Raw genomic sequence first — 20,000 nt, forward strand, 5'->3', positions numbered from 1 at the left:
CGAGGGGAACAGCTGAAGCTCAGAAAGGGAGTCTGATTGACAGCCATCCGTCTGACATGGTATAGGGTTGAAATGTTTGAATATTAGTGGCTCAGGTTGGTAATTAGGCCGTTGCTTTGAGTTCCGAGCTTGGCAATTTTTGCAAACGTTTCGTCACCACTCGAGGAGACATCATCCGTGCGCTTTGACTGGTGCTCATCTGTCAGACCTGTCAGACGAGCACAAGGCAAAACGCACCGACGAGGTCTCCACGAATGGTGACAAAACAGTTGCAAAAATTGCCAAGCTCGGAGCTCAAAGCAACGGCCTAAATGGTGTCAAAACTCGATTCCATTGAGGGCTGCGTAAGGGTTTGACCATGAGGGGCTGGGGTAGGCGTGGCCAGCCCGACGCCACTCGTGTTGGGGGCACCTGTGGGGCCTCGAGGGCCCTGCCAGTGAAAGGGGGCTCCATTGACCATTGTCAGAGGCCCCCCTGGGCCGGTCTTTTGCTGTTTCCAGGATGGTCCTGCGGGGCAGATCTAAGCACTCCTCCCCCCGGGCCGGCTCCAGCTCCGGGGGCCTTGACTTTGGCAGCCCTGGCCTAGGGTCTCTGGCTAGAGAAGAGGGTGGGAGTAGAATGCCCCCAGGGGTCCCTTCCAACTCGGTTATTCTGCTTCTTGGGGTCTAAATCTGCAGCTTCCAGGGACTCCAACCCGGAAGTAGTTCAGACAAGGGCTTTGCAAAGCGAAAGCAAACATATCGGCCAGGAAGCCTCCACAGAGCCAGGACTCTGCAGGGCCAGGCAGGGAAGGGAAAACATTTCCCCCAGCAGCCCTGGGAGAAACTTTACTGCAGAAAGGGAAAAAAAAAAGGGGGGCGGAGGAACAGGCCTGCCTCTTGCAACACCAGGGCACTGACGCTGCATTTCCCCGTTTTTTGCACGGAAGAGACTTGCCGACGAAGGGAAGAGCTGAGTTGGCACCGCAGGGAAAGGAGGGCAGCAGGCATTGAAGGGAAGTGGGTGCTGTGGTCCGGATGAGGCCGGGGGCGGGCGGAGAAAAGGAACTGGCATCAAAGCTTTTCTCCCCTCCTCTTTAAACTGAATGGCCTCGTCCAACAAACTTCCCTGTTTGAACTGGGCAACAGCCTGTTTTTCCTCACAGGGCTGCCATTTAGGACACTTCAAAAACAAACAAACAACACTTTAGAAAACTGCCTGGGGAGATCCTGGAACAAAAGAATCAATAAACAGATTTGCAAAGCTCTAGAAACAAAGTTGTAACTAGTAGCCAGCAGGAGTTGGTTAGAAAACATGTCGGGTCAAACCAATCTCATTTCATCCTTAGACAAAGTGACTAAATGAGCAGAACAGCGAAATGGAAATAGTAGACCAATGTTTCTCAACCTTGGCAACTTGGAAGATGTCTGGACTTCAACTCCCAGAATTCCCCAGCCAGCATTCGCTGGCTGGGGAATTCTGGGAGTTGAAGTCCGGACATCTTCAAGTTGCCAAGGTTGAGAAACACTGTAGTAAAGACTTCAGCAAGGCATTCGGCAAAGTAGACCACAACCTACTCCTCGGAAAGCTAGGAAAACGTGGGGAGCATCACTGCCAGGTGCTTCTGTAAGTGCCTGGGAAAACGCACATCTGCCTGAAATGCTGGAGGGCTGGGATGGCGAACCTATGGCCCGCATGCCACAGGTGGCACGCGGCACCGTGGAGCCACATTTGCCGGCAGGGCAGCCCTCAACTCCAGTGCGCATGTGTGCACTGGCCAGCTGATTTTCAGCCTTCCGGAGGGCAGTGGGGGGGGGGGGAAAGGCTGTTTTCGCCCTGCCTAGGCTTCAGGAAAGCCTCCGGAGCCTGGGGAGGGTGAAAATCTCCCCCCCACACACATGGGGGTCGCTCGTACATGCGCCGCGGTGGGTTGCTCATGCATGCGCAGGTGGGGAGTCGCTTGCACCAGCACAGGTGGGTGGGCACCTGCTCGTGTGCGATAGTGCATGCACACGGTGTTGTGGCACCGCTTTAGAAAAAGGTTTGCCCCCCCCATTGCTGTAGGATCCCCTGCTTGAGCCAGGGGTTGGATTAGATATAGTGTTTCCCAACCTTGTCAACTTGAAGATGTCCAGACTTAAACTCCCAGAATTCCCCAGCAGTGGTTAGGACAGTGTTTCCCAACCTTGTCAACTTGAAGATGTCTGGACTTAAACTCCCAGAATTCCCCAGCAGTGGTTAGGACAGTGTTTCTCAACCTTGTCAACTTGAAGATGTCTGGACTTCAACTCCCAGAATTCCCCAGCCAGCATTCGCTGGCTGGGGAATTCTGGGAGTTGAAGTCCAGACATCTTCAAGTTGACAAGGTTGGGAAACACTGGATTAGAAGACTTCCAAGGTCCCTTCCAGCTCTATCCTGATTAAACCGCTTAACTCTTGTCCATGGGCCTCTTCTTAATTGCACGCCGAGAACGGTAAACCATAAACAGTGAACCATAAACCTGTCTGGCCAATTGCATCCCGGGGTTAATAAGCAGAGGTAGGAGTCAGCCTTAGGCCCCCAACAGGAGCCAATCTGTTGCTCCCAATCTGTCCGTTTCCTCGTCCGGGATGAAAACAAACTAAAATCGACTAAAAACAAAGATTTAGCAAAACCAACAAACCACCACCAAAAAAGGGAGCGTTATCTCAGTTTCCGGAGCCCGGCTTTGATCATCGGTGGTGGGGACTGTGGGAGTGTCTCGTGGACAGATAAGGCAACCTCGCCGTCATAAACGCTCTTATCGTTCACACAACGAGAGAGGAGCTTTATCAGGAAAGGCAGCGAAAAGCACCATCAGCCTTTCTCTCCCCTCCCCTTCCCGTCTTTCTCCTTGCATCATGTCAATCTGCGTCACGCCACTAAGTTTGCTTCCAAATGTTTGCAAAGTGGAGCAAAGCTCATCCTGAGCTCGTCCCCTTCTCCAAATCCCGAGGCCGAGAGGGCCGGCCCTTTTCCTGCTCCCCTCTGGTTCAATTTCAGAGAAAGAGAGAGAGAGAGAGACAGACAAGGATCAGCCCAGCATGCAATGGAAAAGGAAGGCCGGGTTCGGCTTATGTGAAATCTAATCTCCCCGACGCTGCCGAGCCGAGGGAGGAGGCGGCAGCAGCAGCAAGTCCTGGCACGCCAAGCCAGACAGAAGTCAGCTCCAGCAGGAATGTCAGCCAGATTTGAAGAGTGCTGGCATTTGGGAGGGGAGGGGATGTTTTAAATAGATCTGGGTGGCTCTGGCCAAGACCCCTTGGCTGCCTGGAAGGAATCCCGCCAGGCTCTGCACCGCGAAACCAACTTCCCTCCCTCCCTCTCTTCCCTTCCCTTCTTTCTCCTTCTCTTTGCTTCTTTCCTTTTCTTTCTTCTTCCCCTTCCTTCTTTCCAACTTTCCTCCCTCCCTCCCTTTCCTTCCCGCCTTCCTTCCTTTTCTCTCTTTGCTCCTTTCCTTTCTCTTTCCTTCTTTCCAACTTTCCTCCCTCCCTTCCCTTCTTTCTCTTTCTTCTTTCCCTTCCTTTCTCTTTCCTTCTTTCCAACTTTCCTCCCTCCCTTCCCTTCTTTCTCTTTCTTCTTTCCCTTCCTTTCTCTTTCCTTCTTTCCAACTTTCCTCCCTCCCTTCCCTTCTTTCTCTTTCTTCTTTCCCTTCCTTTCTCTTTCCTTCTTTCCAACTTTCCTCCCTCCCTTCCCTTCTTTCTCTTTCTTTCCTTCCCTCTTCCCCCTCCCTTCTTTCCTTAACCTATTCCCTTCCTCTCCTTCCCTTTCTCCTTCCCCTTTCTTTCTCCTTCCTCCCTCGCTCCCTCCCCCCCCCAGCGTCATCCTTAGCAAGAAAGCAAGGAGATCCCTCGACACAGCTCACAGATCCAACCACGATTTGTGTCATTTCCCTGCCAACCCAAACCGGACTCTTGATTGGCACCAGTCGCTCCTCATGCAAGGATGTCATCCCCCAGACTAACCCCCCCCCTATTTGTCACCCATCCTAATGTACGGGAGAAAGGGGGCAAGAAAGAGGAGAAACCCCCTCCCCCCCCAAAAAAAACACCACCACCAGGGGCTTTGGGAGTCCAGGAGGGTCGTGGAGCAAAAGAGTTTGGGGGAAAGTATCTAGTTTCCCACGCGCAGCAACTTTTGAGACGGGCGGACTTCAACTCCCAGAATTCCCCAGGCAGCAAAGCTGCCTGGGGAATTCTGGGAGTTGAAGTCCGCCCGTCTCAAAAGTTGCTGAGCTGGGAAACACCGCCCTGGGGACCCCCCAAACTCAGTTTAATCGCCCCCACCCCAAAATTACGGCGTTGGGGGGGGTCGACCCTGAGCCATCCCTCCCCCTGAAGGGAAAGCTTGCAAATGGGGGGGGGGGAGAGAGACAGGTGGGTTAGGATTGAGGTGGGGGCTGATACAGCCCTCCTGCCGCTCCCTCCAGCCAAAGCGCCTGGGCCCACCTGTTGCAAACTTCCTCCGGAGTCACTCCGGATTAACACGGCCTTCCTACCCCCCCCCCCCAACACCCTCACCCGCCAACATCCCGGAACTCCTGCCCGTCTCCGGTGCCAGGTACGCGGAGCCTCCCCCCCCGCCCCGAAGTCTTACCTGGCCTCGCCGGGGCTGCCGGGCTCCCCGCGGGGCTGCGCTGGGTTCCGGCGGCCGAGGGTGCAGGCGGCGCCGGCGGCGGCGGCGGCGGCTCCCGTTGGCAAGTAACCGTCTCCAGGGCTACGGTCACTATGGCGCCTCCTCGCGCGGGGTTTCGAGGCAACTGTTGCTAGCCTGCCCCGTGACGTCGGCGGACACGCCCCCTCGGCTCACTCCCATTGGGCGGCTCTCGAAAGGCGGGCGGGGGAGGAGGGGAGGAGGCGGGGCCGGCGGTTGCCGCGCGTTTTTGGCGCCAAAGCGCGCGAGGGGGGGAATTGTAGGGTTGGGTGTGGGGGGGAGGAGAGGAAAGATTGCTGAGGGCCTCTGCGCATGTGCAGAGCGCTGTTTTTAAAGGGCCCACTTGGGAAGGAGGGAGGAGCACAGCAGGCCCATGTTGCTCCATTCAGCTGGGGATGATGGGACATCATGAGGCTTTCTGTCATCCAGATGTGGTTGTCCCAAAAATGCTTCCCCCCCCCCCCAAGAGGCAACTGGGCTTTTTTGGGGTGATTTTCCTTGAAGAGGTTTCGCTCCTCCTCCTCCGAGAAGCTTCCTCAGCTCTATAATACAGTCAAGAGTTGAAAAAGTTTCTCGGAGAAGAAAAAAATCTCATCAAGAAAAACCCCATAAAAATTTATTCTGTTCGGCCTGTCCTGAACAGAATAAAATAAATGATTAATTTAATTGTTAATTTTAATCTAATTTTTTAAATTTTTAATTGGGTTTTGTTTTCAGCTCTATAATACAGTCAAGAGTTGAAAAAGTTTCTCGGAGAAGAAAAAAATCTCATCAAGAAAAACCCCATAAAAATTTATTCTGTTCTGCCTGGCCTGAACAGAATGAAATAAATGATTAATTGTTAATTTTAATCTATTTTTTAAAATTTTTAATTGGGTTTTGTTTTTGGATGCTATATTTAATTTCCCTTTTAACTTTTGTAATATGTTTCCCCCCCCCTAATGTTGTATGCCTGAGTCCTTTGGGAGAAGGGCGGCATATAAATCCAATAAACAAAAACAAGTAAAGTTCCGTTGCCTCTTGGAAAAAGCAAGTTTGGGATGAGACTTAAATGTTTATCTGCCATATCAGCTTTTTTTCTTTTACACGGCTGGCCTGGATCAATAGCCATAGCGCTTAGACTTAAGAATAAATAGAGCTGGAAGGGACCTTGGAGGTCTTCTAGTCCAGCCCCCTGCCCAAGCAGGAGAACCTGTACCATTTCAGATAAGGGACTAGTCTCTTAACTCCAGAAGTTGTGAGTTGTTTTTAAGAAGATGCTAGGTAACCATTTGTCTGAAGGTGGTGTAGGGTTTCCTGCCTAGGCAAGGGGTTGGACTAGAAGACCTCCAAGGTCCCTTCCAACTTCTGTTCTATTTTATTCTGTTCTATTCCAACCCTGGAAGTTTTTAAAAAGAGATTAGAAAACCATTTGTCTGTAGTGGTGTAGGGTTTCCTGCCTAGGCAGTGGGTTGGACTAGAAGACCTCCAAGGTCCCTTCCAACTCTGCTATTCTATTCTATTTATCCTATCGCATTCTTTCTTATTCTATTCTATCCTTATTCCTTATCTTACTCTTATTTATCCTTGTTCCTTAATCTATTCTATTTATCCTATCCCATCTTATTCTATTCTTTCTTATTCTATTCTATCCTTATTCCTTATCCTATCCTATTCTTTAAAAAAAAAAACCCAGTTGAGGTTAGAGTTATATACTTATGCAGGTAGTCCTCAACTTACAACCACAGCTGAGCCCAAAGTTTCTACTTGCTAAGCGAGACATTAGTGAAGCGAGTTTTGCCCCGTGTTATGACTTTTCCTTCCCATGGTTGTTAAGCGAATCACTGCAGTCAAGGGGTTACTAACAGGGTTACTAAGTGAATCCCCCTGGATTTTTGACCATCCAAAAGTTGCAAAAGGGGATCGCTTGACTTTGGGACACAGCAACGGTCGTAAGTATGAGACGTCTGAATTTTGTTCACACGATCACGGGGTTGCGACAAAAGTCCTTAGTGTTAAAAACAGTCATGTCACTTTTACATCCGAAATAGACTGTGTTGTTTGTATGTGTCATATATGTGGGTATATGCATATTTACTTGTGTACATGCATACACGCAGTAGCCTAGAGGTGGAGTTCTTGCCTCACAATAAAGAGGCTGTGAGTTCAATTCTAGGTAGAGGCAGCTATTTCTCGACACAAAGAATATATCTGCTGAAAAATAACTCTGCATTGGCGATAGGAAGGGCATCTGGCCAGTAAACACTCTGATAGCTCCATTCACAAGCCCACATTTCACTCCGCAAGGGATTATGGGGTTATTAAGATCTCTCTCACTCACACTCACATTTTTATAGTTTTCATTGGAGGTGGTGACCCTTTGAGAGCTGCATGCAATGAAATTTCATTTTAAGGTATGCTGGTTAGTGTACCTTTAAAATCACAATGAAGTTATTCTAAGTCTGTTGTAACTTTGAATGGCCTCTAAATGAAACGCTTCCCAGTACTTTACAGCACCTCCTGTGAGCCTTCTGCCTGTCCCATTAATAGCAACGGCACTTAAAGACTTATACACCGCTTTACAGCCCTCTCTAAATGGTTTACGGAGTCAGCCTCTTGCCCCCAGCAATCTGGGTCCTCATTTGACCCACCTTGGAAGGAGGGAAGGCTGAGTCAACCTTCAGCCTGGTGAGGTTCGAACTGCAGTCAGCCGAAGTAGCCTGCAATACTGCACTCCAACCACTGCCCCACGGTGGCTCATTAACCATGTTTTTGCGTGGCTTGTGGTGTTTTACGGCCTGCAAGAACCGAAGGGAAGGTTGCACTCAGTCCAGCTCAGCCTGCCACAACACTCCTGTGGGGCTGCGTTTGGCTGCAGGCAGAAGTTCACCCGGGACACCCTTGAAAAGAGGCTAAAAAAAACACACACTCAAGGCCGGTTCTGAGCTTGCATCTTTTTTTTTTTTTGTTTATTCTGAAATATTTTCCTGACATGATTCGAAAAGGCCTTAAGACAAAACCTGGGACCACATAAAGTGTACAACATGCCCTGCAACAGATGGGTGAAAAAAATATACAGAATTTCCACTTAAAATGTCTTTTTTTCCCCCCCGAAGCCACCCCTGGCTTTTGCGTCCTGATTTCCTGGCACTCCACTTTAGAGAATATCAAGAAGCCGGACCTCAAAATTTGAGGATGAATCAGGGAAGGCGAACTTCAAAACTCACCGTCAGAGATAATAACCACGTTTGCAAGGAAAAGGGGAGCCTGGAAGGTTGTTAAGCCAACATCTGCATATTTTGCAAGAAAAAAAAGACCCCAAAACGTTTAAACTTACAGACCATGTTACAATATGCGGTGACCCTCCCACAGCTTTGGATGGCTTTGAAAACACTTAAGAAAAAAACACACTAATAAAAATGGACAAATGGACACATTTGATTCCTAAAGACACGTTTCCAATTCGCACCCAATTCATAAATACAGGGAACTCCTATTATCACATTTTAACAGGGAGAAGAGATGAGCTCCATGTGGCAGTCTTTTAAGCCATTCCCACGAAAACAAGAGCAGCCTGATTGACCTTTTATCAAATACGCCCCCCACCCTCCCCTCATGTTTACACTAGAAGCTAAAAGTGATTTGGTTTAGCTCACGCTATTAAAAATTATAATCCATGATTGCACCCCGCGCTTCCTTTAAGACACACACACACACCCCCGTTTGCTCAATGCCTCTTCACCGTAATTCTTACCAAACTTTAAATAAGCCCCTCTTTGCACAGAAAAGCGGCACAAATTCACACTTTTGGCTCTTCCACACCGCTTGGGTTTTGAATCCAGAGCAGTACTTGCAGTTTCGTGTAGATTTAATGGGGAGCAGGCACAGCTGGGCAGCCTAGCTCCCCACCCACCCCTGCGCGTACGATAATTGGGCTGGAATTTAAGTCTTAGCTTCACACGGAACAAGTGCAAGTTAAACTTTTGACCGATGCTCACCCAGGTCCCCAGATTGTGTTCCCAAGACACTTGTGAGCGAGGGGAGGGAGGTTTCTGCCCATTCCTTCCTTCCTCGCTGGGACGTTGGCCCCCTGGTACAAGAGGCTCAAAGTGGACCCCAAGATGCTGAAAAAGATCCCACTCTCCGGTCGAACCTCGCTAGGTAAACACACACACACACACCCTTCCGCAACCAGGTAAAAACAACGAGAAGACTTTTTAAGTGTGCCAGACGTCCTTGCGGGAACAAATGTTGCTGCTGTGTGTGTGTGTGTGCAACATGGACACCGGCCGTTTGTGGAAGGAGAAAAAGTGCCCCGTGCAAAGACTCGCCCAACCAGCTGCCCCCCACGGCACCACAAGAACACACAGTGTTCACACCCAAGACTGTGTGTGGCGCAGCTGCAAAGTTTTCCTTTGGTTTGCTAGAGAACTCCCATCCCACCCTTGGAGAAAGGAAGGAAGGACAGAAGAAGGAAGGAAGGAAAGAAAGGAAGTAGGAAAGAAAGAAGGAAAGAAAAGGAAAGAAGGAAAGAAAAGGAAAGAAGGAAAGAAGGAAAGAAAAGGAAAGAAAGAAAGAAAGAAAGAAAGAAAGAAAGAAAGAAAGAAAGAAACCCTGAGGTTGGTACATTCATTTCGGGAAGAGGGACACGGGGGGTCAAAATAGCTGGCGGGGGTTCTTCCTGAGGCTCCCCACCAGAAAAGCCAGAGTCCGAAGTGCAGAGGACTCTCCTGTCGTGGAGGAGGGCAAGAGAAGACGATGGCTTTGTTGGGAAAAAACCTCATTTATCAAGGGAAGCGACGGTGCACCTTGCCCCCCCAGGAAGACTCCGGTAAAGATGCTGCACTTTGAACAGAGGCCGGCGGAGAGAACGGGGATCTTCGTTCAGAAATCCGGCGTTTCCGAGTAGAGCTGTTGGATCTGTTCTTGATACATCTTGGATACCACGGGCCTCTTCAGCTTCATGGTTGGGCCTGAGGGGCAGACACAGGGGGGTCACGTTAACGCCCAAGCCCCCCCTCCCCCCGCCCGGCCTCTATCATCCCTTTCAACTTTTCCCCGAAGCTGTGCAAAGCTCCAGAGAAATTTCTCGCAACCCTCGGATGGAAGAGGAGGAGGATTGCTCCCTTAACACCGGTGAGGAATGGGCTACCAGCCCCCTCCCCAGGTGGGATGCTGTCCGCAGTGGGCGACCCTGAGCTAGGAGGCTCTTCAGATTCTCCCAATGAGCAGGCAGCTTTTCCGAAGTCGCCTTAAAACCTTTGAAGAGACCCCCAACAAGGGTAAGATTCCTCCCGGGAGTAAATGTAAAACTTCCGTTTGGAAAAGGGAGCGGAGGGCTGGTGCTCTTTTAATTTAGCATCTTGGAGGACAAAGATTAGGGGGCAAGGACGTTTAAACCGTGCCCACCATCCCCAGGACTTTCTCCTCCCAAGACTGGACAAATGTCTTTGGGCTTATTATCTCTCCGGAGTGAAACGGCTTAAGATCCCCAGCCAAGCGGAATCTGGGCTGAGCCCCACGGATCCTGCATATCGCCCCCCTTTCAAAACCAACTCCTTGCATCCCCCTTGAATAGCAATAGCAATAGCAGTTAGACTTATATACCGCTTCATAGGGCTTTCAGCCCTCTCTAAGCGGTTTACAGAGTCAGCATATCACCCCCAACAACAATCCGGGTCCTCATTTCACCCACCTCGGAAGGATGGAAGGCTGAGTCAACCTTGAGCCGGTGAGATTTGAACCGCTGAACTGCAGATAGCAGTCAGCTGAAGTGGCCTGCAGTACTGCACTCTAACCACTGCGCCACCTCGGCTCTTTTTGAAGACGGGTGGGCTTCAACCCGCCCCCCACCCCCCAGAATCCCCCGGGGCCAACAAAGTTCAGAAACACCCCATTGTGCCATCTGACAAGCCCCCCCTCTACCCAGCAGCCTTTTGCCCCCCACCCCAAATCTCCCACCCCCCGCAAAAAGGAGTGGGAAGCCATGCCAGCCGCTTACCAAGCTCTCCACTCTGGATGGAGAAGTCCTTGTTCAGGAGGAGCCACTTCTGGATCTTCTGAGCGTTGGAGGTGGCGCGGTCGTTGACCTTCATGACCCCCTTCTGGATGGCGGTGTACACAGCCACGTCTTTGTTCCCCACGATGTCGGAGACTTTGGTCGAGTTGCTGCCCAGTTTCTGGCAGTACTCCACGGCTTCAGGCGTCAGCTCGTCTTCCGAGAGCCCCGTTTCTAAGTTCATCTTGCTCTAGGAAAAGCAGCAGGAGGAGGAGCAGCAGCCTTGGGATGGCCGTAGGAAAGGGGCACAGTGCCACCCTCTGGCGGCGGCTGGCCCTGCCCTCGTGTGTGCCCAGAAGGGGGTGGCTGAGAGGGGGCTGCGTGGGCCATTCCGACAAGGTGGAGTAGAAGATAAGAGTTCAAGGCAGAGGCCAGAAACGTTTGCCCCCCCCCCCCCCCCCCGAGACCATTTCTGGACCCTCAGAAATGATCCTTTCCCACCGTGATTGGTGGAGCACAGAACCTTCTTCCTCCCCCCCCCTCCCCAGCATAGGATCAGCCCCATCCTAAGTTAAGCGACTCTTTGGGAGCATTTAAGGACTTCAGTAACCGAGCATTAGAAGACTTAAAATTGTCTGTGGAAGGACAGGATGCTGCAAACTCCCCGCTGTTGCAGCTTTCATTTCAAGGTTCTAGTCCTCAAGCTTTCAACTCCTGAAGAGTTTGAAAGGTGATTTAAAAAAAAAATCTGGACCGACACCCTCAATTTGTTCCTTCCCCAAAGGGGTGAACTCCAGTTCAACCTTCTGGAGCGGCATGTTTCTCCATTTTGGCCGCTTTTAAGATGGGTGGGCTAAGATTCTCAGCCAAGCGGGATTCCCCACCGATTCTGTATATCGGCCCCTTTCAATTCCACTCTTTGCCTCCCCAGCCTTGGCCGCTTGAAGATGGGTGGACTTCAACTCCCAGAATCCCCTAGCCAGCCACGGTGGACTGGGGACCTCTGGGAATTGGAAGTCCGCCCATCTCAAAACAGCGAAACGGTGCTCTAGAATCTGGCAAGTGCATCAGGGAAGCCTGATTTTCGGGAGGGGTGGGGGAATGGTAACCCTTGAGTTTGTCTCCCCCCCCTTGTGGGTCTCGGTGCCTGGGGAGGGGGGCGGGGGAGGCAGGAGAAAACCCCGGCACTCACCTTAAGGGTCATCAGCATGACGAGATATTTGGCTCTGTCTCCCACTAACATGACGTTGCTGAGAATGGGGACTGCCTCTTTGATGGCGTCTTCGATCGGGACGGGGGGAATATTCTCTCCCCCCGCAGTGATGATTAGCTCTGGAACAGAAATGGCGGCGGCCTTGGCGTCAGACCCACCCACCCCCTGAAAAGACATCCGGTTCACGCTTGAAAACAGGAAGTCGAGTTGCCTCCTGAAAAAGCATCTTTGGGGAACGGAAGGGTTTAAATCCCTTGCGGGCAGCCGGTCATTTGCATCCTTTTCCCAGGGTCCTTGAGGCCACTTGGAGGTTTACCCGTGTCCTCGGGGTCACCTTGGAACTGCTGAATGGACCGTGTCGTAGACCGGAGAGAGAGAACGTCGTTCAGCAGTTTCAGAAGGCTCCCCGGCCATTTGCACCACTCAGGTGACTCTGAGGACACCTGAGATAAACCAACCAAGTGGCCTCAACCACCCTCTAAAATAGACGTGTCCAAACTTGGGAACTTTTAAGACTTGTGGACTTCAACTCCCAGAATTCCCCAGCCGGGCAGGGGAATTCTGGGAGTTGAAGTCCACAAGTCTTTTTTTTTGCAATTTTTTATTTATTTTTAAACATAAGAAACAACATAAAAAAAATTCTCACCCATACATACTGTAGAAAGTGTATCAGTTGGTTAGAAAAGGTTTTCGTGCATCTCTTCCACAGTTATCAAGCATAATTCATATTAACTCAAGTATTTTAACTCAAATATTTATACATGTTACTCTTATACCCCCATTTATGTTTGACTATAATTATTTAAATGTCCTCCATCATAAACTATACCAAAATTTAACACATAACCACATACTGGCATTTCGTTTAATATTTCTAAAATCCTCCAATAACACTGAATCCTTATGTCCTATTCTAGCTAAACATCCATTATATTTGATAACAAAGTTTTCTAATCTTCCTTTACGGAAGTGTGTGCGTATGTGTGTGTGTATATATATTTGTTTTCTGAGGTTTTTGCGGGTGTTAGTATGTAGGTCTCTAGTTATTCGGGTTTTCTCCCGCATAACGTTTGGCGACATTTCGACGAATTCTCATTCGTCATTTTCAGGCTCGGTGCTTGGAATAACTAGAGACCTACACACACACACACACACAAACACACACGTATGTATGTGTGTATGTATGTATGTATGTATGTGTATGTGTGTATGTGTGTATGTATGTATGTATGTATGTATGTATGTATATATATATATGTTATATTTGTGCTGATAAATAAATAAAGGGAGACTAGTATAGATCTATTTCAAGCTATTTAGCTCTCATCAGCTAGCCATACCCTTGCTGGGAATCGAACCTGTGCTCTATTCCCAGCAAGGGTATGGCTAGCTGATGAGAGCTAAATAGCTTGAAATAGATCTATACTAGTCTCCCTTTATTTATTTATCAGCACAAATATAACAAATGTAACAAAAAGGCAACAGTAAAAAATATTGGGTTTCTGTCTGGATGGACCCTTGTGACGAGCCGAAGGCAGAGAATGGAAGTGTGACCTTCCTCCCATATTTGGGCATGCCAGGGGTTGTGACTTTAAATATATATATATATATATATATATATATATATATATATGTATGTATGTATGTATGTATGTATGTATGTATGTATGTATGTATGTATGTACGTACGTACGTACACACACACACATATCTTCATTATCCCTCCTTTATTTGACTATATCCTGTATCATTTCCCTTCCTAATAATCAAAACTTAACTATATCTAATTTAATTCTTTTTTTTATTAACCTCTGTATATAATCCAAAAAGATTTCTAATCTTCCTTTCATGGGTACCATTCCATGTTCATGTCCAATCACTACTTATCGTAACACAACACAATGTCTACCTTATTATCATTATCAATTATTTATTTAATTATATCCATTATTACTAAATTTCGCTAAGTTTAACTAGTTTTAAGTTATATTCTTCCATCCACAAGTCTTAAAAGTTCTCAAGTTTGGACACCCCCGCTCTAAAAGGATGCAAATGACTAGGTGTGTCTCCCAAATCCTTCCATTCCCCACCGTCCAGTCAAGAGCCGAAGAAGCTTCTTTGGATGAGAAGCGAAACGCCTTCAGAGAAAAACAAAGGAAAAAAACCAACCCTGGCTTGGATGACTGAGAATCTCCCTGGACATCAGGCCACCGGGATGCGTTTATGACGGCTGCAGTGTCCCCCTTGGACCTTCCCCGGAGACTTTCTCTCATGCCCCGGAGGGGGGTGGGTGGGCTGGATTACCTTTGATCCTCCCTGTGATGTACAAGAATCCGTCCTCATCGTGCCGGCCCAGATCCCCGGAATGGAGCCAGCCCTCGCCGTCAATGGCTTCTTTCGTTTTGTCTTCCATGTTCAGGTAGCCCATGAAGATGTGGCGCCCGGCGAAACAGACCTCGCCGACTCCTTCCTGGTCTGGCTTGAAAAGCATCGTCTGGCAGCCTGTGACCTCCTTGCCGCAGCTGTTGGGGGGCGGGGGGGTGAGAAGGGGGTCAGACAAAGGGTCAAGGGCTGGCAAGCATGCCCCCCTCCCCATACAGAGTGCCCATTGCATGGAAGCACAGCAGAGTCTCCCCGTCCGTTAATGCGGGGCGGTATAAAAGAAAATCTAATTATCAAAGCTCGTTTAACAAAACAACACACCCTGATTTAACGGACTTCAGTTCAGAGAGCTTTGGATGCAACAGACAATCTGTGTACGGCGTCTGATTTAACAGACGTCCCCTTCCCCCATTAGTCCGTTAAAACGAGAGCTTAACGGGATAACAATTGAGGGCTCCTCGTTGCTCTCTGAGCTGGCTTGTTTCCTTGCAGACGTTTCATTACCCTAACTAGGTAACATCATCAGTGCTAGTGAGGAGTGGGTTGGAGGAGGAAGGGGAAGAGGAGGAGGAGGAGGAGGAAGAAGAGAACTGTGGGGTCCTTGCTGCTCTTTGAGCCGTTTCCTTGCAGACGTTTCATTAACCCAAACTAGGTAACGTCATCAGTAGTAGGTGACAGAGCTGGAAGGGACCTCGGAGGTCTTCTAGTCCAACCCCCTCTGCTCAGGCAGGAAATCCTGAATTTCTGACACGGCCACCCAAATGTTTACAACTTTGTGGGTATTTCCGTTATCTAGGCCAGTGTTTCCCAACCTTGGCAACTTGAAGATGTCCGGACTTCAACTCCCAGAATTCCCCAGCCAGCGAATGCTGGCTGGGGAATTCTGGGAGTTGAAGTCCGGACATCTTCAAGTTGACAAGGTTGGGAAACACTGTCCTAACCACTGCTGGGGAATTCTGGGAGTTGAAGTCCGGGCATCTTCAAGTTGCCAAGGTTGAGAAACACTGATCTAGGCCCTTTTACTCAGAACTTGCTCCGTTCGTTTTTGTTTTTAATTTCAGAGGGTTTTTCTCCCCCTCTTCTCGCCGTTTCCTCTCCCCAAGAGGCCCAAGTTCACATCTGGCCAATGCCGCCACACTGGAAATCTAGACTTCTGGAGTGTTTGCACAACACACACAACCATCTGCTCGCACCTCTTAAGCGCTTGGCGGAAGAGCTTCCAAGTCTCAAGCCAGGAATTTGGGACCAACACAGCCGGTGGGGCCAGGGAAAGGCAGCCCCAAACACCTGTGGGGGTTCTCCTCCTGCGACCGGTTCCTCTGAGCATGCCACAACCGCACTCCCCAACTGGGAAGCTTTAATTTTGCAAGGGACCAGTGAGAGCCAGTCCACCCAGGAACTCAAAAGACTCCTAAATAAGAAAGCTTCTTCCCAGCCGGGAGGGAAATGCACGTCGTGCTCAACTTATAACGGGTCACATAGCGACCATGACAACAGACTCCCCCCCCCCCAAATCTGTTTATGACTGCACCCATCCAATGGGTATAGCTTGGGCCCCTGGCAACCGACCTGCATGGATGGCAGTTTGCAGCAGTGCATCCTCACAGGACTGCAATTAACGATGGCTTGTTTTGTGGAAAATTGGCATTTGTTTCTAGTTTTCGGCAAAAATGCTCCCCAAACAATAGCTCTGCTTAATGACCGCAGTTTTTACTTAACTGCCATAAAACAGGGCCCTAAGAAGAGCTTCTGACGTGATGCCACGCTTCTTCAATCGTCACGGGCACCCCACAGTTGGTTTAATGACCGTTTGAAGTTACAACGGCATTGAAAGAAGTGACTTATGACCAATTTTCACACACTTATGACCGTTGCCGCATCCCTGTGGTCCAAAATTCAGGTGCTGGGCAGTTGTCTCATGTTTATGACGGTTGCAGCGTCCCGGAGTTCACATCCTTCCCCCTTTGCCACCACGTGACAAGCAAAGGAAACGGGGAAGACGGATTCACTTGGCAATATAGCTCGGCTAACTTAACGAGGGCAGTTGTTGCTTAACAACCCTGGCAAGAACGGTCGTAAAATGGGGCAAACTTACTGAACAAACATTTCACTTAGCAACGTGCATTTTTGGCCTCAACTATGGAGGAGAGCCATTGTGGCGCAGTGGTGAAAACAGAGTCCTGCTGGCTGCCAGCAGTTCGACTCGCCCTTCCGTCCTTCTGAGGAGGGTAAAATGAAGAGCGAAACTGTAGGGGTCAGGATGATGGTTTTATAAACCACTTAGAGGGGGCTGGAAATATAATTATAATTCTAAGTGCATATAATGTATAATTCTAAGTGCGAAGGGAGGGAGGGAGGGAGGAAGGAAAGAAGGAAGGAAAGAAGGAAGGAAGGAAGGAAAGAAGGAAGGACGGGCAAGAGGCTGATTCTGTATATATGTCTAAGAAATAAGTGGGAAGGAAGGAAGGAAGGAAAGAAGGAAGGAAAGAAGGAAGGAAGGGGCAAGAGGCTGATTCTGTATATATGTCTAAGAAATAAGTGGGAAGAAAGGAAGGAAGGAAAGAAGGAAGGAAAGAAGGAAGGAAGGGCAAGAGGCTGATTCTGTATATATGTCTAAGAAATAAGTGGGAAGAAAGGAAGGAAGGAAAGAAGGAAGGAAAGAAGGAAGGAAGGAAGGAAGGAAAGAAGGAAGGAAGGGCAAGAGGCTGATTCTGTATATATGTCTAAGAAATAAGTGGGAAGGAAGGAAGGAAGGAAAGAAGGAAGGAAGGAAGGAAGGAAGGAAAAAAGGAAGGAAGGAGGGAGGGAGGAAGGATGGGGCAAGAGGCTGATTCTGTATATATGTCTAAGAAATAAGTGGGAAGGAAGGAGGGAAGGAAGGAAGGAAGGAAGGAAGGAAGGAAGGAAGGAAGGAAAGGGGCTGACTATAAACCAGGGCTGGAAGGCACTATGAAGCGGTATATAAATCTAAGTGTGAAAGAAGGAAGGAGGGAGGGAGGGAAGGAAGGAAGGAAGAAGAGATTGACTATAAACTACTTAGAGAGGGCTGGAAAGCCCTATAAAGCGGTATATAAATCTGTGAAGGAAGGAAGGAAGGATGCAGTATTGCAGGCTAACTCATTGCTCACTGCCAGCCGTTTGATCCTGAGCGGCTGAAGGTTGACTCAACCTTCCGTCCTTTCAAGATGGGTAAAGTGAGGACCCAGAGGGTCAGGGGGGTCAAGAGGCTGACTCTGTAGACCGCTTGGAGAGGGCTGTGAAGCAGTATACAAGTCTTAAGTGCTGTGGCCTTTCCCCCTGGGTGTAAGCTGAGTTCTTACCTCGCCATCCTGTACGACGACGGAAAGGAGACGGTGTGGGGGCCCGAACTTTCGCTCATGCCGTAGAGCTCGTAGACCACAATGTCCAGGCTCAGGAAATACTCCAAGGTGTCCTTGGTGATGGGGGCTGCCCCCGTGTAGCATTTGTCGCAGCGGTCCAATCCGAGGGCCTTCCGGACCTTTTTATAAATCAGGGCCCGCGCCAGCCGGTAATTCATCGGTAAATCCACAGAGCTGCAGGAGGAAATAGGCATGAGGCTGGGAGCAAAGCCAGACCCCCCCCTTCTCTGTTAAGGGCTGCAGCCTTTTTAGGGGCTGTGTTGCCCCCTCCCCTTCACGTATGGCATGTTTTTCCAAACAGAAAGCCCCCCCCCCCCCCCGCGGACCTTTCTGATCGAGCAGCTCAGCGCCTTAGCCACTGAGCCACCCCATCCCTTCCTTTAAGAGGGGCGGACCTCAAACCCCAGAATTCCCCAAATAAGATTGTAAAAGGGGTTGGTCTGTTCTGATTTTGGAGAACCTTTTGTCTGTAGTGGTGTAGGCTTTTCCTGCCTGAGCAGGGGATTGGACTAGAAGACCTCCAAGGTCCCTTCCAACTCTGTTATTCTATTATTTCTATTTTTATTTCTATTTCTATATTCCTATTCTATGATGTCCTGCCTTATAACTTCTTTACTTATAACTGCAATGGACAGGCTCCATAAGTTGAGGACCGCACACGAAGCATTATTATGCGGTTCTGTCTTGTTTTTTTATTTAAAAAATCTCCTTCCTAATCCTAGGAAGGCTCTAATCATAGAGCCGAGGTGGCGCAGTGGTTAAATGCAGCACTGCAGGCTACTTCAGCTGACTGCAGTTCGGCTGTTCAAATCTCACCGGCTCAGGGTTGACTCAGCCTTCCCTCCTTCCGAGGTGGGTGAAATGAGGACCCGGATTGTTGTTGGGGGCGATATGCTGACTCTGTAAACCGCTTAGAAAGGGCTGAAAGCCCTATGAAGCGGTGTATAAGTCTAACTGCTATTGCTATTGCTATCCTTCCGTTTCCCTCAACGTGATCTCCCTGCTTTCGTTTTTAAACCCCAGGTGCCAAAGAGCGGAGGGGAAGGTGTCACGATGATGCCGTCTCTATTCCCACAACAAACATCATCCAAGGAAAAAAAGGTCAGTTTGGATTTAAGAAAAATAAGATGCTCAGAGACACAAAACGTTTTGTATTCCCAAAGATGAGCCAAGGTGTTTATCTCGAGCTCAGGAACAAAACGGAGGTTTACTCCATGCTGGAAACTTTCAGGCGTACGAACCCTTTGACTCCCAGAATTCCCCCAGTCAGCCATGTGGGGAAACACTGAAATTCTCGACTTACAACCGCAACCTTTCAGTCGCTAAGCAAAACAGTCCTGCTAAGCGAATTACTGCAGTTAAGTTAGCCACACGGTTCTTTTAAGCGAATCTGGTTTCCCCCGCCATGGACGGTTGCAAAAAGAGGACCGTGTGACACACATACACCCCAGGGACGCTGCGACGGTCATAAATATGAAGCAGTTGCCAAACGTCTGAATTTTGATCACGTGGCCACGGGGAATGCTGGAACAACGGTCGTAAAGATGAAAAGGTTTGCTTTTTTTCCCCAAGGCTGTTGTAACTTTGAATGTAAATTTAGTTCCACTAAAGGAACTTTTGTTCGGTTGAGGACTGTTTGCAAAGGCAGATATATATATTTTTGGGGGGGAAAAAGTTTTATTTTTATCTTCCTACAAGTAACCACAAGTGCACCATGACATCATCAACCAGCCTTATTTTGCATTATCCAATATTATATCCGTTCCTATTCCCATCAACCCACAGGAAGTATCATTGGCTCTTCTGCTTTCCATACACCCTATGGCAGTGTTTCCCAACGTTGGCAACTTGAAGATGTCCGGACTTCAACTCCCAGAATTCCCCAGCCAGCGAATGCTGGCTGGGGAATTCTGGGAGTTGAAGTCCGGACATCTTCAAGTTGCCAACGTTGGGAAACACTGCCCTATGGCACCCTAATCCAAGGCCATCCTCCTCTTTCCTCCTCCCTCCCTCCCCTTCTACCATCCCTCTCTTCTCTACTTCCCCTTCCTCTTTCCTTCCCCTCTCTCCTACTCTTTTCTTCCCCTCTCTTCCCTCCCTCCTGGCCTCTCTCTTCCTCCTTTCCCTCCCTTTCTCAGAGCCAGATATTTTCAAGGGGAAGGAAGGGAATTCAAAGCTCATCGTTCAGGTTTTCATCCTGGGGGGGGGGGGGGGAGACAGGACACACACACACACACAAACACACACACACAAATAGGTCCTACACCCCGTGTACAGAAGAAGGGCCGTTTTTCTCTTTTTTAAAACATTAATTTCCATAATCAATTTGGGAAGCAGCCCAATCAGGGAGCCTCCATGCAGCCTGCCCAAAAAGGCGCTGGGAAAAAGCGACTTACG

General features: G+C 49.1%; 2 protein-coding genes across 2 annotated transcripts in view; both read right to left on the reverse strand.

Moving 5' to 3' along the window:
- Positions 1–4,721, reverse strand: part of RFX2 (regulatory factor X2) — a 47,546-nt gene extending 42,825 nt beyond the window's left edge. The window contains 1 exon segment of the mRNA XM_087705901.1: positions 4,595–4,721. The gene's annotated coding sequence lies outside the window, so the exon portion shown is untranslated.
- Positions 4,722–7,569: 2,848 nt separating this feature from the next.
- The window catches only part of ACSBG2 (acyl-CoA synthetase bubblegum family member 2), a gene marked incomplete at its 5' end in the record, with an annotated part of 20,001 nt that continues 7,570 nt past the window's right edge, over positions 7,570–20,000 (reverse strand). The window contains 5 exon segments of the mRNA XM_087703407.1: positions 7,570–9,603; positions 10,632–10,878; positions 11,821–11,960; positions 14,146–14,363; positions 17,544–17,777. Coding sequence (XP_087559533.1) covers positions 9,515–9,603; positions 10,632–10,878; positions 11,821–11,960; positions 14,146–14,363; positions 17,544–17,777 — 928 coding nt within the window.

Source organism: Thamnophis sirtalis, unplaced genomic scaffold (genome assembly GCF_051295495.1).
Source record: "Thamnophis sirtalis isolate CommonGarterSnake01/CBP01778 unplaced genomic scaffold, rThaSir2_p1.2 scaffold_1, whole genome shotgun sequence".
Taxonomy (NCBI): domain Eukaryota; kingdom Metazoa; phylum Chordata; class Lepidosauria; order Squamata; family Natricidae; genus Thamnophis; species Thamnophis sirtalis.